This window comes from Onthophagus taurus, unplaced genomic scaffold (assembly GCF_036711975.1).
Source record: "Onthophagus taurus isolate NC unplaced genomic scaffold, IU_Otau_3.0 ScKx7SY_15, whole genome shotgun sequence".
Classification (NCBI taxonomy): Eukaryota; Metazoa; Arthropoda; class Insecta; order Coleoptera; family Scarabaeidae; genus Onthophagus; species Onthophagus taurus.
Genome location: NW_027248940.1, coordinates 238,828 through 264,560, shown reverse-complemented (window position 1 = coordinate 264,560; position 25,733 = coordinate 238,828). Strand labels below are relative to the sequence as shown.

The 25,733-nt window shown below is 37.3% G+C and overlaps 1 protein-coding gene across 2 annotated transcripts in view; it reads right to left on the bottom strand.

The window, feature by feature from the left end:
- Window positions 1-25,733, bottom strand: part of LOC111421757 (chymotrypsin-like elastase family member 2A) — a 49,988-nt gene that overhangs the window by 307 nt on the left and 23,948 nt on the right. For both annotated transcript variants that reach the window (XM_071200849.1, XM_071200850.1), the window contains one exon: window positions 41-202. In XM_071200849.1, the coding sequence (XP_071056950.1) occupies window positions 41-202 (162 nt within the window). The remainder of the gene's footprint in view (window positions 1-40; window positions 203-25,733) is intronic.

Here is a 25,733-nt window from a genome sequence, read left to right as displayed (position 1 = left end):
ATCAAATTTAAATATGATTAATTAGGAATATTATTATTACCATTTGTAAACCCCGCACAAAATGTGTCGCTTGTTGTGTACCGAACATAAAAATCTGGGAACGAGTAGATGCAAGTGTCTTTTGAGACAATCGGCATATCCAATTTGATGAGTTCTTCTGTTAATTTCCCGTACTCGTTGAAACCCCAACCAACGACGGAGCCTAAAAAGAAAATGTTTATTAATGATGATAAAACTAAAAGGTATTAAAAAACGAATGACAATGATGTTTAGTGATTTTTCTTAAAAGTTTAAATTTAAATTAGTTCAAGTGACATTTAGAGATTTTGATTAGATTTCTAACCTATTAATTGACGGTAACGTTTAATATTTTTAATAAAAATGTTTATATTAAAATTAAGATTAAAAAGGTTTTAAAATTCCTTTGAAATAATTTTTTACCACGTTGTACTCGAATTTAAAATGAATAATTTAAAAAAAACTTTTAGTTGTCAAAAATTGATACTAACCCTAAAAATTATTATGATTGACAAGTTAACCTTAAATATAACTGTCAACTTTGAAAGGTTTTTAACAACATTTCATTTATTTTGAAAGATTTTTTTTATTAATAAGTAATAATTGTTTCTTTACTGGAAAAAAAGCCGTTTATTTTCACTCAGCCGAGTTCGTTTGCGAACTTTCCAAAAGTTATAAGTACGAAGGCTTTCACGGCCGGTGTTAATTACATGGCATTCGAAACGTCAAACATTTTTTCAAAAGACGCACGGCTTAACTCGAAAGTTTCTAGCTTTAGTGTTAGTTCTAGTGATAGTGCTGTTGGTTCTAATTTTAGTTTAACTTCCAAAAGTTATCAATATCGTGTTAATGTATCAAATCAAACGCCAAGCACGTGATGAACCTCTCCCTCCTACCACCATTCCTCCCATTTGCGCCATTTCTCCAGCCTGCCTTCCAAATCCGTCGTGTATAGGGCAAAAAGAGTGGGGCTCAGTGGACACCCCTGTCTCAGACAGTTGTTTCTCTGTATATCCCCTTCACCTTATTCCTCTCCATCTCCTTCTACAACTTCTCCCTATCCACCTTATCGAATACCGCCTTCAAATCTATGATTAGGGCATATAACTTCCCTCCCTTCTTATCCAACTCTATCCATCAAATGTTTTAAGATGTAAACGTTGTCGATCGCCCCTCTACCCTTTCTAAAACCTGCCTCTCCATCGGGCAACATCCCCCTTCAATCTCTTTCTCCAATTTTCCCAGCAGTATCTTTGCATAAATCTGGTATGAGGAGTTGAGTAGGCTGATTCCCCTATAGTTCTCAACTGCTCTCTTACTTCCCTTCTTGTACACTGGGCATATTATACCCATTCTCCAACCGTTCCACACGATCTTCAACGTCTCTAACAGCTTACTTCTTACCTCTCCTGTCGTCGCCAACCATGCCTTGTTCTATACCCTATCCTTGCCCGGTGCCAACCCCCTCAAAACTGTTGTCAACTCTTTCTCCGTAATCTCCTCGCCCCTCTCAGCCGTCTCCTCCTCCTCGACCGCCTGTCCAGCTTCTACCCCTTCCAACAAATTCATAAAGTGACTCCTCCATTCCACTATCTCAATTTCTTCAAATACGACTCTAATACCATATCGAATCTACCATATCTCCTACCTTGAATCTATCCACCCTATCCCACGTTCCTTAGTCCACTACCACATAATCTATCGCGGACGCCCCCCTTGCACCCGTATAAGTACTAGAGATGTGTAACACTGCGCTGCGCGGTGCAATTGAGTTAACTCAGTACAGTGTGTTACGTGCGCTGATACCCAATTTTAAAATGAGTCAACTCAATTGTGCCACCGTTGGCGTAGTAAAGCACGTCGGTGTGGCTTGAAGATTTACAAATATGTATGTAAGTGAAAATTCCAGCCCTTAATCACGTATAAAACCTTCATTTGCTAGAACTTGGAACGAGATAGCAGGCGGTAGCGGCGCAGTTGACCGGCGAGAGATAGATGTGATGCATCCAGCAACTGTGTGTTATGGCGCAATTGAGTTGATACATTGCGCTAACTCACTTAGGTGCGCTAATATCAGTGTGTCAGCGCAGCAAATTTTGCTGCGTTACACATGGTTAATAAGTACGTTACCGTTCATCTCTTTCCTCTCTATTCCTCATTCAATATCTCCCATCCCCTCTCCTCCGTCCACCTCAGCGTCGCCCTTCCTTCTCCATTCAGTGTCTTATCCTTGGACCGTCTCTCACCTACCCCTCTCTTTTGGGTTATCCGTTTCCTCTCTTTCAACCCTCTCCCCATGTCCTCATAATTAATGCTTCTCTTCGCCAACTCTGCCGCTATCTGGTATTCCCCACAGATTCTATCCTTCGTTTCGTGTCTGTCATCGTCCCCCCTGGCTTTGCAGTTGGCACATTCCGCCTCTCTTTGAGTATTCCCACAGTTCTTAAACTCGTGGTCCCTTTCCGCACAGTGCCCACATACAATTTCCGACTTGCAGAAACGTTGGAGATGCCGGAAATCCTGACACCTGTAGCTCCTTTTCACATCTATGAAGTCGTCAATTTTCAATGACGACAACCCAATGTATACCCTTCCAAACCTTGTAATATTCCTTCTCACCCTCCCTGACACTTTCATGATATAATTTACTTACCCCCCTTTCCCTTCTGCTAGTCTTGAATAAGATTTTGACATGCTCTCTGAAGTCATCCCAACCCCTTACTCCATGGTTTTACCCCACAACTGTTGTAATATCACCCCTTCGTTTATCTCTCTGTCCATATCATAGTGTATCACCTTAGGCTACACCATGGCTGGTTCCCGTATCGCTATATCCTGCTTCCCGATCTTATCGCTTACCAATTCATATACCATTGTTCTTCAACCTGGTTATTCTTTTCAACTTCACCTCTTTCCAGGTATCTTCTTTTTCTAGCGTCTTCACCACATCATTCTTCAGTTCCACGTTATCCACGATATTCTCCCCATCCTGAACTATGATAATGTTCTTGCTCGCATCCTTTCCTTCCCCCAGCTTTCCTCCACTACCAACCAGACCTTCTATCCGCCTCTTTCCAGATCTCCATCCCTCCTGCTATTCTTTTCTCAATCCTTTTTTCCATTTCTTCCATCTTCTCATTAAACTTCTTTATTTCCCATTATTCTCCACCATCGTCACCACAACGCTCGTTGTCGAGGCTTTCACTCTTCTAAACAGATCCATAATTCTTACGCACTCCTCCCTAGGAATATTTCTGTCTTGCCCCGAGAGTTCAGTCTCCAGTTCCTCCCGGAGTTCGTGAATTTAATAGATTTTCCGTACTGCTGTTGTGCCCATACTCAACTGCTCCTTCTTTGTCTTCCCCTTCCATGCACCCTTCATATCCATTTCCGAGGAAATCATGCTCAACGGTCTCTTAAATCTGGCCTCTATATATCCTATCCAGTGATGGGCGCTGGGTAAATACCCGGCGGGTAGGTATTTCTAAAATGGGTATTTACCCTGGACCGGGGTAAATAACCCAAACAGTGCGTATAAAAGTGATACCAGTAAAAATATACCTATCAGATTCCGAAAAAAAAATGAAGAAGAGGATAATGAAATAGACGTTGAAGACGAGGAATTGTCAACAATCAAAGACGTATTATAATCAGACGAATCTGTCGTAATTTAAATTAGATCTAGTTATTATGATTATTATCATCAAGCAGCCCTCTGCGTCCATTGTTGGACATAGACCTCCCCTCTTCTGTTCCATTCGATTCTATTCTGTGCTGTTTGAATCCAATTGTTGGTTATTCTTTTGACGTCTACTTCGTCTAATCGTTCGCGGTCTCCACTCAAGCAACCGTTTTGTCCACTGCTCATTCTTCATTCGCGCGACATGACCCGCCCAGTTCCACCTAAGCTTTGCCACAACGTTGACCACATCATTTACGCCAGTTCTTCTTCATAGACCTCTCCATCTATCTTTGCGTTACTTGGACCCTCCTGGCAGTGGCTACTTTTAATGTTAAAGTTTCGGAGCCGTATGTAATAACAGGAAACACGCATTGATTGAAAGCCTTCCTTGGCCATTTCTCTTGAAGATGTCTCTAAATTTCCTGTAGGTTGCCCATACGAGTTTGATTATCTCTCGATACACGAACCTCATAGCCAAGATATACATAGCTCAATCTCATTATCTCCAATGTTGATGTTATAGTTGAGAACGAGATTTACCATAAATTTTAATTTCTCCTCGTTGATATTTAGCCCGACTCTTGCACACAACTCCTTTAAGTTGTTCAGCATTAGTTTAATCTCTCCAAGGCTATCCGAAATAAGAACTATATCGCCCGCGTAGCGCAAATTACTAAAGCATTTGCCATCAATGTTTATGTCTTTTCGGGTCCAATCCAGTTGTTTAAATGGACTGTGATGAACAATTTTGGTTCAACAATGTATCGCCTTGTTTTACTCACAATTAGTACTTTACTACTTCTACTCTCTTCAAAACTTTCATGCAATTTTACAGTCATCGTAGCATTCTTGTAGTTATTATAAATGAGTTTGGTATATCGATAATCGACTCTGCTTTTTTGAAGTGTTTGCAAAACTGTCATCAACTCAATTTAAATTAAATTTTATAAATACCTCTAAACACCCATCTTGGGTAAATACTAGGGATGTTACGGAGGTGAGTTTACCGGAACCGGAGTCGGAATCGGAGTTTTTAGATTTGATTTATCGGAGTTGGAATCGGAGCCAAATTCGGAGCAAGAGTAGGAAGCGGAATACAAGAGAGATGTGATAGTTAACTGTTAAGAGCAATCCTAATGAAATGATAGAAACATAATACAGCAATCAGTCTTTTTTGATCAATACTTAAAATATTAAGTAGTTATTACACACACACTCGTACGTAGGTACGCAACAATAGGAAAATATCTTAATAGTGCTAAATTTAATTTAAATCAAATGAAGTGAGTCTAAAAGTAACAAATTGTATTTAATAAACAAAAGCTTGGCAGCTTTCTCTCCGTTTAATCGATTTCTCAACGGATCATAAATGAGACCGGCGCCACTAAAAAGTTGCTCACGTGCCACTGACCCTGAAGGACACGATAAATATTGGCGAGCAATTAAGTGCATTGTTTGAAATTTTGTATTATTTACTCTCCACCATAACAAGGAATCGTCACTGACAGGAATACGTTTTTCTTTGTTGTACTCATTAAGTAAGGTCTTCCATATGATGAATTTGTCAACCGATTGGCTATCCTTTGCGGTGTTATCATCATCGTCATCGCTACTCATCAATATATTTGTTAAAATTGATTGGACATTATTGTTAGGTACATCCGCTGATGGCGATTCGAACCTTGCTCGTTTTTTTGCATTAGCATCAGCATTATTGTCTCCTGCTTGATTTGCTGCAGAGTTATCCATGCTGTCTAACAAACTCATCAATTCAGACTCAATATTTTCTTTAGACACATCATTAAAAAAATATTGATTGCTAACGAGGATCTAAATAGGTTGCTATTGCAAAGAAGTTATTAAAGGGAAGGTCATCAACATTTTAAACATTCTATTGCGGATTTAAATGTTGTAGAGGTATCTGGTTTATAGTCTTCCAGTTTTAATGTACGTTTTAGAACGTGTATAAGTGGAATTACCGATGAAATGCTAGTATTACTATCACTCATGTTTCTGGTAACCTCTTCAAATGGTTGAAGAATAGACACTAATTTGTTGAGATACTGCCATTCTGCAGGAGATATTTGTGAGATACTATGTTTACCAGCATAAAGGCACAACGAATCCTTTATCATTCGTTCCAGCATGTAGAAAGTGCTATTGCACTTGTAAATAAAAGTAACAGAATATGGACATCTCATTAAATTTTTCCTAAATTACATCTCCTGTATGTCGGCCATCAAGAGGGTGGCATTTCGAAACAAGTTTTATTCTTTTAAAATCTTCAGTTATGCCATGCGCTGTCAAACTCAATAAGGAAACATTGGAACTGGGTTCAGTCCAAACATCGGTGATAAATGAAATTTTTGTAAAAGTTTTTAGCAAATCCACTACCTTACCAGCTTAGGATATAACTCATCATAAATAAATTACGTAAAAAACTGTCTTCCCTTTAACTGATAATTCGGGATAATTTTTTAATTAATGAATTGCAACAGTCGTCAAAATCCGACACCTTCTACAAAACTCAATAGAAGGTCCTGCAGAGCAATCATCTGAGAGATCAAATTATCAATTTCTACTGATTTAGGATTTGACGAAGCCCATTTTTGATTTTTCATCAAAGCGTCTTGAGGGTCATTTGTTTTTTGGCTTCTTAAAGTGGGGATGCAGTCGACGACTGCTTTTTACAGTTTTAAGCTTAATGCATTCTTGGTATTTAGTAATATGCAACGACTTTAAATGACCTTTTAACGAAGTATTTGTACCTCCTTTTCTTGAATAGGTTTTCTGACAAATTTGACACATTGCCGAATTCGCGTCTACTTTATTGAAGTAGTTCCATATAACACTCGTTTTAGGCTTCATTATTCGGTCTATAGAAAACTCTCACTACAACAATACTTAACTCACAAGTTATTATTTAAAATCTTTAAAGGCTCGATGCGCGACGAGCTTAGACTAATACACGAATGAAAAAACAAAATATAACTGAACAATACACGCGAGCGGGATTCCCCGAAATCGATCGAAAAAGAAAACGAAATAACAAATAAACGTTAACGTAGACGCACAGTGCTGCCAAAGAGTGTATAACGTAATCAAAATTACTTTACGTTAAAGCATTTTTTTTTTTTGTTTCGTTAATTTTGTTTTATTGGTAATGAAGGTTATACCCGCCTCTAAAGCATTTGCTCGCGTCGGAGAACCCCGCTAGCTTGCGACACACGTCGAATCTTATACACTGCTACATTTCGATCTTCGTTGTAACTCCGATTCAAAATTATCGGAGCCGAAGTCGGAGTTGGAGGTGTAAAATCAATCGGAAATTCCGACCTTTCAGAGTCGAAGCGAAGATCCGTAAGATCCCTAGTAAATACCTCCGGGTATACAGGATGTCTCAGCGAGACCGGTCATTAGACGTTTCTGGGGTTCTGGCGAAAATAAGAATTTGAGAATTCAGACTTAAGTACTATCAATTACGTTCTCTTCGTCTAAAATATTTTCAAATTTCTAGCACTTCCGGTTATACCGGAAGTCGCCACCTACTTTATTTTTTTAAATGGAACACCCTATATATTTTTACATACTTGGATTTGTCTGTTTTGAAGGTTTATAAATAACTTTACTTTTTGCAATTTGATTCGGCCGTTCTCGAGTTATTCGAATTTTTCTAGAAAAATCTGCTCCAGTGGACATTTGTTCAAAAAATCATAGAACACTAGTTTTTTGAGATATTAATTTAGGATTCACAACATGTTTAAAGGAATAATTAAAGAATACCTGTCCCACTTAAAAATCGATGATTCCGCGGCTAACGTCGCATTCTTATCTGATAACATATAGCATTCCATCATGTTACATTTTTCATAATTTTCGAAATTCATTGTAAAGTTTTATTCAGTTTTGTTATACTTTGACACTTAACATGCTGGTGCATCGTACCAGCACATAATGCCAGAGTTGTTATCGAATTTTTAAATACAAACTTTGGCAATTATTTGATACATTATGTTCCATCATAGTATGTATGGTTATCACCATAGCAACATTAACTTTTAAATACATACATTATGTTTAGATAGAACAAAATGAATTTTTGTTAATTATTCAATAACTATAAGAAATATGCCCCACAAACTATATATATTTGTTATCAGAAGAAAATAACAAATTATTTTAGGTCATAGCCAACTATGGTTTCCATTTAAAAAAATTAAGTTATGTCTCAAATCTCGAAAATAAAAGATGGGAAAAAAATTCTACCTACGCCACTGAATTCTTCGTAAAAAGTTGCCCCTATAATGTTTTATTTATAATACTCCATCTTTGATAATAAGTGAGATATTCGCGATTGTCGTTTTCGCAAAATTTTCAGTTTTTGCCGATAGGGCGAAAACAAAAGACGATAGCTGTTCGGAGTTTTCGGCATTAGCATTTTCTCGAAAAACGAGATCATGACATGTAAGCTACTTTTTTTCTATCTCTTTTAGTTTCGGAGATAGCCTATGTGGACATCGAAATTGGGACACCCTGTACATACACATATTTCAATAATAGTTTTTTATAGCCCCCCCCAAGGGTCAAGTCTGGATACGCCACTGGCGTCGGGAGACAACACAACCTCCAGCTAAAATCGAATACTTTTTTCCCTTGTATAATAAATAACTAGTGATTTGTTCGTTGAATAATATGGAGTTAAGGCCTCCCCAAGTCGTTGCGGTGCACAGTTTAGAAATAACCGCATTAATTAATACATACAATATAGGTATTAGCTTAAATAAAAAAATACATTGTATTTTATTATTTATTTTTTGAAAGTAAAAAATAATTTTTTCCAGTTTCCAACAAAAAAATCAAAGTTGAAATGAAAATTCCAATAATCCACAACAAAAAGGCGCTCTCTAAATCCCGCACATTCATACTTTTAACATCATCATAATTTTCTCGATTTTTCTGATTGTTAAAAAAACGCTTCATATCGTTAATCCACTTCTCTTCCAACCCGCTTTGATGAACGACATACATATCGAAACTAAATTGATCCGCAATCGGATGACACCGCTTAAACATCAAATAATGCACAACAACATTAATCTTGATCGAATCGTACAAGCTCTCATCGTAAAGCAACATTATATTTTGGTAAGCATAAACGATATGGTTCTTCTCCTTCATAAATTCCTCTATAAACGAACGGATATCCCCCGATTTTTTGCGATAACCTTTCATTTTTAAACGTTGATTTCTTTTTAAGATAAGCCCTGCGAAATAATCGTTTAAAACGAACGGAAAATCCGAATCGAAAGCTTCGTTTAAAGTGGTGATTCGTTTTGAATAAATCGGTTTTGTTAAGGTGCTAAATAAATAGGATTGAATTAAAGACGAAATAATTAACGAGTATAAAAAGGAAGAAATAAAAATAATTTTAAGATGATTTTTGTTAAAATCGATTTTGATTGAAATGAAAAGTGTTAAAGAAATTGTATCGAGTAAGTTGAAGAAAAACAATAAAATTAGGTTTGTTATTAATAATAAAATCCATGTTTTGTGTTCGAATAATAATAACAACGATTTTAAATTTGAGATTTTTTTGGGTTTTGGGGTTAAAATTAAATGGTAATCGATGTTTAATAAATTTGTTATCTCCATGTCATCAAACCACGAGATATGGGAGTCGTCCATAACCGCTGCGCCCGTCCCTAAATAGATATCGCTCAAATTATTCTCGAATTCCCTCAAAATCGGCTCAACACTTCCGTTATTTGAGAAGACCTCGATGTAGATTCGTTTTGGTTCGTTCAAAATCACTTTGGATGAGTATTTGTTAAATAGGGTTTTAGCGAAACTGAAATAAATCCCTGGATTAATTTCTTTGTTGTAATCGATTACGTTTGGGGGTAAAACGTTCCAAGCGATTCTTACTAAACACCCAAAAATCTTAAAATTTGGTTCGAAATCGTCGCATTTAACCGAAATCATGTTTGGATTAAAACAATCGAAGTTTTTGTAATTAATCGTAAATACTTTTTCCTCGAAAATAATAAAAATTTTAAAAATTCTGTGTTTAATAAATAACAAATTAATAATTCCCATTAATTTATCCTCGGTGACATTTTTTTGTTCGATACGAACCAAAAAAGTTCCTCGACAACAATTTTTATTTCCTTCATTTATTTTATTAATAATTAATAAAATCTCTTCGACATCTTCAACGTTGATAAAATAATTTTTAATTCCCTTATAATTAACAGAATTAAATTCGGAATTCTCGATGTAAACGGGAAATTCTAATAAAAATTCCAAGTTTTTAGAATTTATTATAATAAGATTTCCGAAAAGATGCTTAATAATTTTATTAATACAACTGGGTGAGTAGGAATTAGTTTCATTCAACTGCAAGGTACTTAAAATTGGGTGAATACTTTGAATTAATATTGCGATCGCAATGAAATACATGTTTAAAATGAGGATTCAACTATAAATTTGTTAATATAAAGAAATTAATGGAGGTAATAAAGGAAATAAATTTGATGGGTTTTTAATGATGAATTATATATCATCATCACTATATTAATGTATACCATAAATTTCTATTATTACAACTATTAAGGCTGAATTTGCGATGGTTATTGATAAGATTCGGGAGGACTTTAGCGAACAATTGCGTAATTTGCGTGCGGATCTGGCGAAGCGGCAATCCGTGGTCCCCTCCGAGTCCCTCTTTGAGGATTTATGTCAAGAAATTGAGGATCGTCACAGTCGTAAACGTAACTTGATTGTGTTTGGGGTCGCAGAAGCCGTTACGATCGACGGCCTAACACCTGCGAATTCTGACATTGCTACTGTCACCAATGTTGTTAGATGTGCTGTTCCTACGTTCAACGACGCTTTCAGGGTGACCAGAATTGGTCGGTATAATGCCGCTAATAACAGAGGTCGGCCCAGGTGTCTGTTACGTGCATCTGACCTTGTATTTGGTAATAATACGGGTGATTTTCTTTTAAATAAATTTTGTTGTCTTTGATGTAAGCAAACGTAATTTTTTTTTGTGTAATAGCTTCCCTAGGTGTTAAGTTTCTTGCAACAAATGGACATTTGATTTCAATCATGGAATTGTCTTCCGTCCTTCCATCTGGACTTGCAGCCAAAAATGGATGACATTTATCCACGAATAACCCACAGCTCTTTACTTTTATATTGAGTTTCCTTTCAACGGTTTCAATAGCCAACTCTTCATGGGTTATTCCATAAGTTGTGGCGGCGTTACCTTTAAAAGTACTATACAGAAGCATTTTTACAGTTCCTTCACAAGATGTTGAAGATCTTAAACGACATATCTTTCCAAAATTGGACGCCGTTAAACGTATTTTCCGATGATGAAACCAAAGAGGATTTTGGCGTTGCCCTAAAGTCTCCTTTTCTATCTCTAAAATTGTTGCTGTATCTACTACTAATTCTTGTAAAAATTTATCTTTTTTCTTGTTGTAATCAACATCGCATAAATCATCATTTCCTTTAGAGGCTTCAGGTCCGTAATTATTATCTTCTACATATAAAATATTAGTTTTAGTACGCTTCTTACGTTGCCGTCTTTTATATCTCAACGCAGCTTTCTTAGTAATATATAAATTCGTATAAGTCCCTGTTTTGAATTTGTGAAGTAACTTTATATATTTATGTTTTGCGGCAAATGATAAAGCTGCAGCTTCACAACGTATTGTGTATCCACCTCTGTTACTATAATTTATACGTTTGCCTCCAACAAATTTAGCTACAACGGAATTATATGATTCAACAATATTTGTATCCACGTACATCAACAAACTTGAAACATTTTGTGCTGTACGAGTTCAAGCCTCTTGAATATCTGTCCAGAGACCGCATATTTTCATTTCTTCGACAAGTGGGTTGGTAAGATAAGGTTTCTGGCAGAAATAACCCAAACTTTGACATTGTCGATGTTCATTGAAAATATGTGATGGTGCATTTTCTATATCCTTAGACAAACTTATAATTTGTTCAGCTTCACTGCGACCTTCATTTTTCTATGCTGAATGGCTTTAGTCACACTTATGCGGATTCTCGGAATGTATTTCAATAATTCCTCACGAAGAAAGAGCGGAACTTTTGTTCCGGTAGAACTTTTATATTTCCTTGTGAGGTCCTTTAATTTTCCACACATATTTCGCAAAATGTGGTTTTTGCATTCAATTTTTTTAATTAATGTTTTGTGACCATATGGTTGTAGGTCTTGTAGTTTTCGATATAAACTACTATCGCCATCAGCTATAAGAATAGTATATTTTAGCTTATGCATTTCAATACTTCTACGAAACCCTTCGAGAACGATATCGGATTCCATAGCGGTACTGCTTTTGTTAAAATTTTTATAACATTTATGAGCTGGTATATTTTCTCCCTTTTTTAAATATATTTCACAATATGAGCAGTATTTATTGCGAATTCCTACGAATAATGGTTTTTTTGTTACTGCTCCTATAATACAGGCAACTCCCGATTGCGCGTTATAGTTGGTTTTATAGGACCGTTTGCACCAAGCTCCATCAGCTATAACGGCTATGGTCGGTATACCGTCCGAATCGATGTTACCTAAAACCGATAAATTTATAAAAACTAATTGTTCATAAGAAATATAAAGTTTTGTAAACTGTCATTTCCCGTTTTAGAAGTTAAGGAATATCTGATGTTGTGTGTCTATGTCAATTGCTAATATGTGTACCAAAATTTCAATGTAACGCCCATTAAATCATGGCACCCTTGAGGTTTTTCAATTGAACATATAATCGATTTTCAACGTGCTTAACTTACCAGCTTGTGCAGCTAAGGTATGTTCATCACGGCCTGCCGCTTGTATAGTTTCCAATAAGTTATTATGAACATTATCGCCAAAAGAATTAAAATGGTCATAAAATGTATGGATTGACATAGGAGGAATATTCATATGTGCCAGTATTTCATCAAGTTGTGAGAAACCGCAACCAACAGAGGCAATCCCGGTAACTGCCGCCGCATTTGTGTCCAAAATGTCATTGTTATTGTCCAAAGAAATTTCGATGTTTTTGTTACACATTACACATTTAAACACTAAAACACTACGTAAACCTACACGTTTCTCTTGTATAAAATCACAATTTTGCCATCCACAACTAAATGGGGTATGAACCGATTCCATTATAATTTGTTGAAATAATGAACCGATTTCAACAATTCTGCGTCCAGTCAACAAGGGTGTCAAACTTTTAGTGGACACTGTATCCTCAACATTGTTGTCATTATCAGTATTGATATCTCTTGTGTTGGATTCTAAATTAGCCATCACAGTGTCTGGCGAAGTAGACGTATGCGGTGAAACAGTCTCAGGACTCTCTTTATTTTTTTGCTGTATTAATCTGCCAAAGTATAATTACTGTAGCAATATCGATATTTAATAACCAAATACGAAATATGTAAACTACAGAGTGTCTCACGAAAATCGAAAATAGGATTTTATAGCGAAACTACAGCAGCAATGGATTCGCTGTTTGACATATCGATGGGCAAAATATGTTAATGTTTTAAGCGGGTTATTACGTTTCCATCATTTTACGTTACACCAGAACTGGCTACTAATTCACTATTTTAATGGAAAATCTAAAATTTTATTTCGCAGTTGGGTGCATTATTTAATTATGAATCACTTTCATACGATAAATTTGTATCGTTTAAGAATTTTATTTTAAATTGTCTTTCAAAAATATTTTTATTTTCTGGAAAACTGTAAACGATGCAAAGTTTGGAAGAAAATTTTTTTTACAATTTAATTGTCTATCATAAATGCTAAATAATCCGTGTGACACTTGTATATTTACTTAGTAAGTATACTAATATTTATTACCTTCTTATACGAGATTTCATGCTAATTTTAGGTTTCCTATATCGCGGCATTGTTTATAAAGTATCACCGAAAATTCAAAGTAAAATAAAGTATCAGTAATAGAAGTCAAAAACAAAACAACAGCAAAACACTATCAACTGTAACTAAAATATATAAAACTGTAACACATGTAACAAAGCAAAGCAAGAACGTCTAACCTCTGAACGCTAACGTACGACAATAACACATTTGGCAATACTTAGTAATGCACCATCTAAAGTGGTCTATGTAAAATTTTATAGAAATAGTATTTTATTTGTGGGGTATGTCAAACCCCACCTAGTATGGCATCTGAGATTAAATCACCTAGTATGCGCAGGGTTAAGTCTAAATTTTATTTAAATAATATATTGTAAATTCAATAAATGGCCTATGGCGCCTCGCCGCCGTGCACCAGATTTCCTTACATCATCCACAACGGTACGACTCTGTTTCCTTTTTTTTTTTAAGTACCTACCAAAACTTATTTCCTACGGTCAAACTGTTTAAGAAAGAATAGACGATGGGCGGAGTTAAGAAATATTTTCTTACCGAATTAATAGGTGGCAGCATCTTCCGCCCAATATTTTAGTTAATAGTTTTTTATAAATTATTCATTTAATACTTACTATATAAACACCATTTTTGGTATATAAGGTCTTTGTAACATTTGCCAGGAAGCTACGAGCTCATAATTTGATTGTTACTTCTGAGTCGTGTTTTTTTTTTGAATGCAATTTTGAGACCTTGTACAGCTTCAAATAGCTCGCAATTATAAGTCGGGTAATTAAATTTTCTAAAATTTGCCCTCGTAGATACCTGCACAAAGGTTCAAGGTTTCTAATGACACCAATTTCTTTGATATCAAGTTAGTAATAATCAAGTAATCTTTACAAAACTTTCCATGCAAATTGCCATATACGGGCGACCCGAACGATCCCCTTAAGGTTACTTTTGATACTGATAATTGCGTGACTAATGTTATTCGACGGGCTAAAAACTTGAAGAATTCTCCTGCCTATTCAAGTGTAAGACTGAGTTACGACAGAACTCCTAGACAGATTAGTTACTTCAATCAGCTCAAATCACAATTGGCTGAGAGAGTCACGAACGGCGAAACTAACATCCGGATACGATATTTTAATGGCACCCCTAAGATTGTTAAGATTGTTGAGGATAATTTAAACTGATTAGACCACCCAGTTATAATTCATTGCGTTGTTACTACCAGAATGTGAGAGGTATCCGTACGAAGACGCATACACGTTTAAATACTTTATGTTCGTCCAATTGCGATATTGTATGTTTGTCTGAGACATGGCTGTCAGAGGATGTGTTTAATGAGGAGTTTTGTCCCGCCGATTATGTCGCATTTAGATTTTGATGCTCTTGATTTGACAAGGGGGGGAGGAGTTTTGATCTGCTTGAGGAATACCTTAATGGCGTGTCAGCTGGACCTCTCCTGTTTGCTTAATGCGGTGCCTTTGATAGATGTGGTAGGAGTCAAGTTTCAGGGCGCCCATGGGAAATTAATTTACATGTTTACTTTATATATTCCACCGGCTATACCGTTTGAAGCATTCTTTGATCTATTTAATAATTCGTTACCGTACGTTGCTGGTGAACGTGTTGTCCTTCTTGGCGACTTCAACGTCCCTTCGTATTCTTCGGTTGATGCTAATGTCAGATTTAAGACAGCATTAAATAATTTTCAACACTTCCATGATTTTTGTCAATCTAACACAGTCCTTAATAAGAATAACCGCTTACTTGATTTAATCTTCACTAACCTGAGCCTTAGAATCAGTCACGACCTTGATCCTCTACTGGATGAGGATTCCCACCATCCTGCCTTGTGTTTCAAGATTGATTGTACGACTCGCGATCAGTTCTGTCATTTTAAGCACAATAATAATGTCAATTTAATCAGTCACGCCACCAACGTGGACGAGGCGTGTCAACTTTTTTATGAGAAACTAAAGAGTGTACTAGATTTGTCTGTACCTGTAACGGCGAGGGGCTCTCCTTACCGACGCTGGCCAGTATGGTTTACTAGTGAAATAAAAAATAGCATTCGCATGAAGTGGAAAATGCATACGAGTCACAAGCGTACTGGTTCGACATACTGCTTGGCAGAATTTAAGCGCTATAGGACGTTAACTAAGCATCTGATCACTGAAGCATACGGGTCATATTTGAATGGCATTGAGCGATCTTTGAGATCTGATCCCAAGAGCTTTTGGACTTATGCTCGGTCTCGTAGGGGCGTTACGCGTATCCCCGGCCTTATGGTTAGAGATAACCGAGAATTCAGTTCGGGCGAAGAGATTGTTGGTGCCTTCGCGGATTATTTTCGCTCTGTTTACATCGTATCGGATCCTGTGGGCTTTGATCTCGGCCAACCCGCGCATCACCTGCAGTTGTCGGTGGATAGTTTCTCTCTGGAGGAGGTGGAAGAGGCGCTGAAGCGAGTGAAGAACACTTCATCCGCTGGAGTCGATGGTATTCCGGGCTTTATATTCAGGGACTGTGCTCCGATCCTGGCCGGGCCATTGTTTACTATCTTTAACTTGATCTTGTCGACGTCTGCCTTTCCATCCATTTGGAAACAGTCTTACGTATGCCCAATTTTGAAGAAGGGCAGCGCTGCAGAGATTGTAAATTACAGGCCGATATCACTGCTATGCGTTGCTTCGAAGATTTTTGAAGGCGTTCTATTCAGGCATATGTCATTCCATCTTCGGAAATATATTAGCCCTCTGCAACATGGTTTTGTTTGTGGTCGATCTACAGTCACTAATCTATCATGCTTCACCCAATTCGTCGCTGATATCATTGACAACAGGGAACAGGTGGATGCAGTGTATCTGGATTTTCAAAAGGCCTTCGATCAGCTTGATCATTTTATCTTGCTGCATAAGTTGAGTATTCTCGGTCTGGGCTACCCCTTGCTTTTGTTAATGAAATCTTATTTGATAGGTCGACGACAGTTCGTGTACTATGGGGGCCATATCTCCGATGGTTTCTGTCCCACTTCGGGTGTCCCGCAGGGATCTAATCTTGGTCCGTTGTTGTTCCTGGCTTTCATTAACGATGTTACTGAGGTCCTGGACTGTGAGGGGCTACTGTTCGCCGACGATCTCAAAATCTTCTCGGCCATAAGTGATACCGACGACTGCGAGCGGCTGCAGAGGAATCTGGCTCGGGTGCAGGGGTGGTGCCTTCGCCACCGTCTGGCGCTCAATATATCTAAGTGTTTTACGATGACATTCACCAAAAAGATTAACTTGATCGATTATGTGTACCGCATAGGCAACCAACCCTTAAATTCTGTGTCGAAGTGTAGAGACCTCGGTGTGATGTTCGACCGTGGTCTGACGTTCAGTGAGCATATTCTCGATCTTGTGGCCAAGTGCTTCCGGATTTATGGTTTTATTGTGCGTAGTTGTAGAGGACTATCTGTGCAATGTTTGTCAACCTTATTCTTTGCTTTGATCAGATCTCGTTTGGAGTACGCGGTAATCGTCTGGAGTCCGTATTATCAATATTATGGCAATTTACTTGAATCAGTCCAAAAAGCTTTTTTAAAATACTTAAGTTATCGTATTGATCTTGCTTACCCTCCTAGAGGTTCAAGTTACTATTTGCTACTCTCGAGGTTTAATTTTCTCTCGCTGCAGCAACGTAGAGCTGTCTGTTTTGTTAAGTTTACTTGCAAGATTATAAGGGGTGATGTGGACTGTGGCTGGTTGCTCGAGAGGCCAAATAAATTAGCCAAAACTTCAAAGTTGGCTTTCTCGCGAACCGCGCATTCGATTTTGATGATTGTTTTTTTGATCGAAAGGTTGATTCTTCGGTAATAATCCTGCGATAGAAACTTTTATTTAGATTTTACTTTGGGCATATACGGGCTGCAAGAATGAGAAAAACTTTTTTTTCTCGAAATTTGTAATACTCCGTGGCGTGCAACTGCCAACACCATCTGCTGTAGATGGTGTTAACTGGAATCAAACGGTAGCCCAATCTTTTCTGAAGATCTTGTTTTTTTATTCACTCTATTATCTCTATTAGTAACGAACATGCAGTGTTTTAAAGCGAACGCCTGTAAAAACAAGACAAACAAGCATAAAAAATGTAAGGTGGCGCGCTAGGTAGCGTATGTCATTTGTTTCGAATAGTAAATTGACAGTTGTTAAAGATTTTTACAGTCTTTTAACATAATAGCAATCCTGTTGTCAGTAACTGATGTTGCGCGTATTAAAAGTGCGTAAAAGTTAGCAATACGTTGCCCATACGTTGGGTACCCCGAACAACAGTTCAGGATGCCTGGAACCAATACGTGAAAACAGGAAATTTCACTAGGCGGCAGGGTTTCGGTAGAAGACGAATGACAACAACAGTTGATAGCCGATTTATTGTTCTAAACACTCTGAGGAACCGTAGAACGACAGCTGTAGAAACTCGGCATCGTCTTCAAATGGTGCGTGGGGTTGACGTAAGTGAAAGAACTATTCATCAAAGACTTGATAAAAGTGATCTGACTGCAAGAAGACCTGCCAAAAGACCTCGACTGCTCCAGATACATTGGCGAGCACGTCTTCAATTTGGGCGCGTACATATGAATTAGGGAATGAAACAATGGGGTAAGGTGCTCTTCACCGACGAGTCCCGATTTTGTCTCCGGTCACCTGATGGTCGAGAATGAGTGTGGAGACGTCGTAATGAAAGGTTTGCGACCTGCACAATTTCGGAAAGAGTACCTTTCCATGGAGGTTCTATTCCCATTTTATTGGTGACGGATTCATGCTAATGCATGACAATGCGCGACGCACGTAGCACGTGTGGTTGACGAATATCTTGATGAAGTAGGGTATTGAACGGATAGAGTGGCTAGCGTGCAGCCCGGACCTGGCATATATTAAGATTAGCTGTCCCTCTTAAAAATCGATGAATTTTTTTTTAATCGGTAGGAAATGACTCAAAAGATGTGTTAATGATAAAAAAAAGTGCGGAAAAGTGTAGTACTTACCGAAAAATCACTTTAAAGTTGCGATTTGACGTTTCTTTTTGGAAGTTAAAAGCAATGTTAAAATTGCATTTTTGTATTAAATTCTAACCTGAAATTGTTTAATTTATACCCACGCACAAAATAAAAAGTTATTTTCACTAAACTTGTTGAGATTACAACATATTTTCGGATGAAAACCTTGTTTCTTAGGCTATCGATGCAGAACGACAATTAAATGGCGTTAGATAGAATTGTTTCTACCAAATGTGTATTAATAGACTTTGTGTTAATGGATTGTGTATCAATTGATCTGTCAAATGACTGAAAGCTCTTTGCAATCTTTATGTTGTAAATATAAATGATAAATAAGTATAGTAGCTTTGTTGAATAATATAACGTATGTTATAGCGCTGGTTAACACTTCTTCGTAACGAATAACGATTTGCTGGCTTTTGTTGTAACGAATTATTTATTAATTATAACGAAGGTACAACACGACTCAAAACGACGCTCTTACAAAAATCTTATTGATAGTGACGCGCTTGTTGTCAACAATAACGAAAACAAAACAAAAACTTCTTATTGCTATGATTCTTGACAAATCGAAAAACTAATTTAAATACAAAATAAAAAATGCAAAAATGTGTATAAACAAGATACAAATTACAACATGCCCCCCGCCTTGAAAGGACTGCCTTTCAAAAAAAAATTAGTGAGCATATGGGAGGGGGGAGCGCTAAAGAAAACATATTATAACAAATTATTTGATTGTCTATATCTAATAGACAATCACCTAAGGTAACAATAACAAAAAAAGTAAATAATATCAAAATTAGTACTAATTTGTCATTGGAAGCGGGCAAAGTTTATTGGTTGGTCGCTTGATAATCCCGTTGGTGGTGCGTATGGTAGCAACTCTTGCAATACCATCGGAACCAGGGTGTAGAGCGATAACGCGACCATATAACCACTTCAATGTTGGTAAGTTGTCATCCTTTACTACAACCAATTCATCAATTTTAAGATTCTCTGTTTTAGTTGACCACTTGGAACGGCGTTGGAGTTCCGAAATGTATTCCTTTGACCAACGCTTCCAAAAGTCTTGCTGAATTCGTTGCGTATATTGATAGTGGGACAGCCGATTTAACTTGACGTGATCCAGGCTTGGATCTGGTGGGGCCGAAAGCGTTCTCCCAATTAAGAAATGCGCAGGAGTTAAGGGTGTTAAATCATTGGGATCCGTGGACAAGGGTGACAAAGGGCGAGAATTTAGGATAGTTTCAATTTGAATCAACAGCGTATAAAATTGTTCAAAGGTAAGTATTACATTGCCAACGACCCGCTTTAAATGATATTTGGTTGCTTTAACGCCTGCCTCCCATAAACCGCCGAAATGAGGCGAATTAGGGGGAATGAATGACCAATTAATCGACTCATTCTCAATCACATCGGTTAATTGATTGGAACCTTGTAGGAACGTTCCTAACTCGTGAAGCTCGCGATTCGCGCCGACGAAATTGGTACCGTTATCCGAAAAAATCTGAGACGGCTTTCCACGGCGACCAACAAAACGCCGCAGTGCTGCAATAAAACATTCAGAAGTCAAATCCGACACCAATTCAAGGTGTATAGCACGTGTTATAAAGCATACAAATAGACAAATATAGCATCTTGAAGTTTTAGAACCGCGACCTTTCCGATCTTTCAAAAGAAACGGGCCAGCGTAATCGACGCCGGTGGTACTGAACGGAGGTGCTGGAGTAACACGTTGCGATGGTAAATCGCCCATAATAGGCTGCGACACCCGCGGTTTTACTCGAAAACAACGCATGCAATTAAAGATTACCTTTTTGGCAAGATTTCTCCCCCCAATCGGCCAATACCGATCCCGTATTGAAGCTAGTAAATGTTGCGGACCTGCATGAAGAAGTTGTACGTGTTCGTGTTCGAAGATCAACCGCGTTAACACGTGTTTACTATGAAGTAGCATCGGGTGCTTTTTATCAACGTTATAAGACGAATTGCGTAATCGACCGCCTACGCGCATAATACCAGTGTGATCAAGAAATACGTTTAATTTAGTTAGTTCGTTTTTCTGCGGCAAACTGCCCTTGCCACTCAAATGATTGATTTCATCCTGAAATGAGTCTCGTTGACTACATTTGATTAGGTAAATTTGCGCTTCATTCAATTCCGAACATTTTAAAGAACCCGTTCGTTTATCAGATTTATTTGAACAATTATTAACGAACCGCAGACAATATGCTATTACACGTTGTAGCCGAGATAGGGTAGAAAAGCGCGTGAACGGAATAACGCATTCTTCAATTATAGTAGCTTTTAGAACGTTAACCTTTATTTCCGGTAAACTTTCAGAACGAAACGTTCTACGTGGCCATAACGACTCATCTTGCTTTAACCATACAGGACCACACCAATATATTGTTAAATCCGCGAGGGCTCCCGAGTCTATACCGCGTGAAACGGGGTCTGCGGGGTTGTGCTCGGTTGAAACGTAGCGCCAATCAGACGCTCTCGATAAGTCAAGAATTCGCGCAATGCGATTTCCTACGAATGTATGTAATTTACTAGGATCAGTTCCTAGCCATCCTATCAGAACACTAGAGTCCGTCCAGTACACTACTCTTTTAATTTCTAGATTTAAAGCTGTTCTAACTTTATTAACAAGATCGGTAAGTAACAAAGCACCAAGCAGTTCTAATCGCGGAACTGTAGTAGATTTTATTGGAGCCACTCTGGATTTTGCGCATACTAATTGAACCGAACAATTATTATAAGAATTAGTAGCTCGTAAGTAAACACAAGCTCCGTATGCTTTAATTGATGCGTCTGAAAATCCATGTAGTTCAAATTCATTCGCATTTTTTAACGAAATATGACGTGGAATTTCAATGGAATTTAATAGAACTAACATGTCACGAAATTCACACCAACGTGTGTAAATTTGATTTGGAAGTGAAACATCCCAATCCAATCCCCCCTGCCAAATGTGTTGAAGGATAATTTTGGCCCTTATGATAACAGGACTCAATAACCCTAACGGATCGAAGATTTGAGCTATCTCAGAAAGAATAGATCGTTTGGTAACCCGTGTCATAGTTGTGTTTTTGCTAATGTTAAATTTAAAGACATCTTTCTGAGGATCCCACATCAGACCTAACGTACGCGTATTTTCCCTACGTCCCATGTCTATTATATCTTCCGCTCTACTATCTGATACACAACGTAATATTGCGGGATTGTTAGAAACCCATTTATGTAGCTTGAAACCGCCCGCATTCAAAGTTTGTGATACTCCGTCAATAATGTACATAACTTTCTCAACTGAATCCGCTCCCGTAAGAAGGTCGTCTACGTAAAAATGATTCTTAATAACGTTAGCAATCACTGGATCGGAGCTTTCTAAACCTAACTGCTTTAAACAGCGAGTTGCTAGGTAACTTGCTGATGCTGTACCGTAGGTAATAGTGGTTAACTCGTAAACCTCTATTGGAAGATTTTCGGAATCGCGCCATAGAATACGTTGGAACCTTAATTGTTCCGTGTTAACGAGGCATGCACGATACATTTTTTGAATATCTGATACTACAACTATGCTATATTGTCTGTACCGGACTAGAGCGCTAAATAGATCTGGTTGGATAGTAGGACCCACAACCTGCAGATCGTTAAAAGAATAACCGGTGGATGTAGGGCACGACGCATCAAACACTACTCGTAACTTTGTGGTTGCGCTTTTTTCATTTATAACACCATGGTGGGGTATATAGTAATTATTTTTATCTGATTCCTGCGGTGATACTACCCTACGCATATGGCCTAATTCAGAGTATTCTCGCATGAATTCGCGATATTTATTGCCGAATTCTGGTAATCGCTTGAATTTACGCTCCATACTTAGTAAGCGTGTTTTGGCATTGTGGTACGACTCGCCCAATTGATAAAGTTCTCCATCGATTGGAATTGTAACTATGAATCGGCCGTCATCCGTTCGCGAGGTCGTTTCTTGAAAATGTTTCTCACAGAACGCGTCAGATTTCGATAGCGAAATGGGTACGTTCACCGACTCAACTTCCCAAAAACGCGTGACTTGTTCGTGAAGTTTTGATGACTGTGCGTTTTGAACTAAATTGCACTGTATAGAAGGCACAGCGCTTGTTTGAACCGGACCCGAAACAATCCACCCGAACCTTGTATTTTGTATAACCGGTCCATCATCTAATTTGATTTGACCTATGCACAACAATTCCCAAAAGTAATCTGCGCCTAGTAACATATCAATACTATTTGGGTCATAAAACTCAGGATCAGCTAAGCGTAGGTGAGCAGGAATCTTTAACGAATTAACATCGATAGCGAACTGAGGCAAATTACTAGTAATTACTGGAAGGACAAGACACGTAACTTGAAGTGAAAAATTAGTACAATGCGAATGTATTTTTAGCAAACATGAACTAGAAATTGTAGATTTAGATTGTGTTATTCCCGTAACGCTGATATTTGTTTTTGTTTCAGGGAGATGCAACCTTTCGCGAAGATCTGTCGTTATGAAGCTACTTTGACTACCTGGATCTAGTAGTGCACGGAATGTGTGTTTTTTATTTCGCCGATCAAATGCATGTAAAGTGACAGTTGATAATAAAGTTTGTACAGTTGTTAATGAACTAGATGTGAGAGTTTGTAATTGTGTTGTTGGTGATTGTTGCGAATCTGAACGATTATATGTGATATGCAGAAGGGTGTGGTGTTTAGATTTACATTGTTTACATAGACCCGACCTACATTGATTAATAAAGTGACCCAATCGAAGACAATTCATACAAAGTTTCAATTTTTTTACTTGCTCTATACGTTTTTGTATGTTAAGTTGAAGAAATTCAGGGCAATGTTGAAGATTATGTTCGGCCTTGCACAAAACACATTTTATTGCATCTATCTGCCTTGAAACTACAAATGATCTAGCTTTAGTAGCTGACTGATGTTTAACTAACGATTTAGACGGCCCTTTATCTTCAAGTGATTCTAATAAATCAGCTCTACCTTTTAAGCAATCCAATAAATCGTCTAATGTGGGTTTATCAATCTGTATTTTTTGATGTTCCCATTCACGGTTTGATTCAAAATCCAATTTAGTGGAAACTAAATATACAATTAATGTGTCCCATTTATCGGTGGGTTCCTTTAATGTGTTTAATGCACGTAAATGTTTGCGAATGTTATCAATTAAAGTGCGTATTACATTCGAGTTAACGGAAGTAATTCTTTCAATTTTAAAAAGTGCCTTAATGTGATTTTGCACTAATATTCGAGGGTTGTTATATCGACTGCAAACTAAATCCCACGCAACATCATAGTTTGTATTGGTAATTTCTAAACTCGCAATTACTTGTCGAGCTTCACCCGTTAAAGTTGATAACAAATAATGGAATTTTTGAACGTCATTCACGGCATGATTATTATGAATCAATGACTCGAAAATATCGTGAAATTCCAGCCATGATTCGCTATTTCCATTAAATTTAGGTAAATCAATTACCGGTAACTTTACGCATTGCTCCGGAGCAGGACTGACAGTGAGAGAAGAATTGCGAGAATTTTTGCTATTTGTTAATATACGTTTGGCTTCCGCAGTGCTTGCGTAAAAAGCCGTCTCAAAATTTTCTCGTTCTAACGCTTGCACCTCCCCGTCGGCGCTTACTAAATCAATGTTCTCCTGAATGATTTCGAAATCACTAATTAAATTAAGTGCACGATCGTACCGTTGTTCCAACTCAAAAACCCACGTCTGATCGAGACTACCCTTATCATCTAATTTCGATTTAGTAATAAATTTTGAAAAATTTGTTAGCTTGCCTTTGACAATGCCACGTTTTTTTATTAAAGTTTCTATTTCCGACATGATAATACGTAAAATGAACGCAACGCAATTGATTCAAATTTAAGCAAGGGAAAAGGAAATGGAAAAAAAGGATTATATGCTTACGACACGCTCAAACTTAAAGGGGGATGCTTCCGGCCCGTGGATAACGTGTCCCGACGAAGGTTCTTCCGAATTTCCTTTGAATTCCAGCTCACCAAATTTTTCCTGTTTGTGTTGCTTGGCAACCACGACTGATGATAATCTCAAAAACGACGATAATTAATTTAATCCGGCTCGAAGGACCATGTTGAATAATATAACGTATGTTATAGCGCTGGTTAACACTTCTTCGTAATCAATAAGATTTTTGTAAGAGCGTCGTTTTGAGTCGTGTTGTACCTTCGTTATAATTAATAAATAATTCGTTACAACAAAAGCCAGCAAATCGTTATTCGTTACGAAGAAGTGTTAACCAGCGCCATAACATACGTTATATTATTCAACAAGCTTATTTAATAGTAGTTTAGTTAAATTAAAATAGTTATTAAAAAAGACATGGTTACAAAATAAAAATAAATAAATAGCCCGTGTGACGATAGCAACAAACTGTGTATTTAACCAAATGACAATTACAACCGACAACACAAGCAATGTTAACCATGTATTTTCTCGTATTAAATCCTAACCACAAATTGTTTAATTTATACCCACGCACTAAATAAAAAGTTATTTTCACTAAACTTGTTGAGATTACAACATAATTATTCATAATGACATCTATGTGAAGTTAGCACCCAATTAAATAGCATTTTACATGTATAGTATTTTGATTATAACATGAGAACCAGTGAACTGATTTCGATAAACAATGTCTCATTTGAAAGCTTAATCCTTGGCCAATACGAAAGTGGAAATGCCCGATTGACGATGTGACGATAGCAACGATAGCAACAAACCTTCCAACAACAAATTTTTATCCGCAATTTCCTATCTATTTTATTAGCTGATATCTTTCTTATTATTAGATATAGCAGAACACTAAATGCACCATATGAAAGCTTGATTCTTTCTTTATGAAATCGTCGGTCCTCGTTTGCCGATATGTTAATATTAAAATCAATAAAAGATGAAGAACACCGCTCTGTACGTAAAATAGCTTAATATTACCAAACTTCAAGCCCTTGTGCAATTGTTATCAAACCGAATTTTAAAAAACTGTGTTCACAAT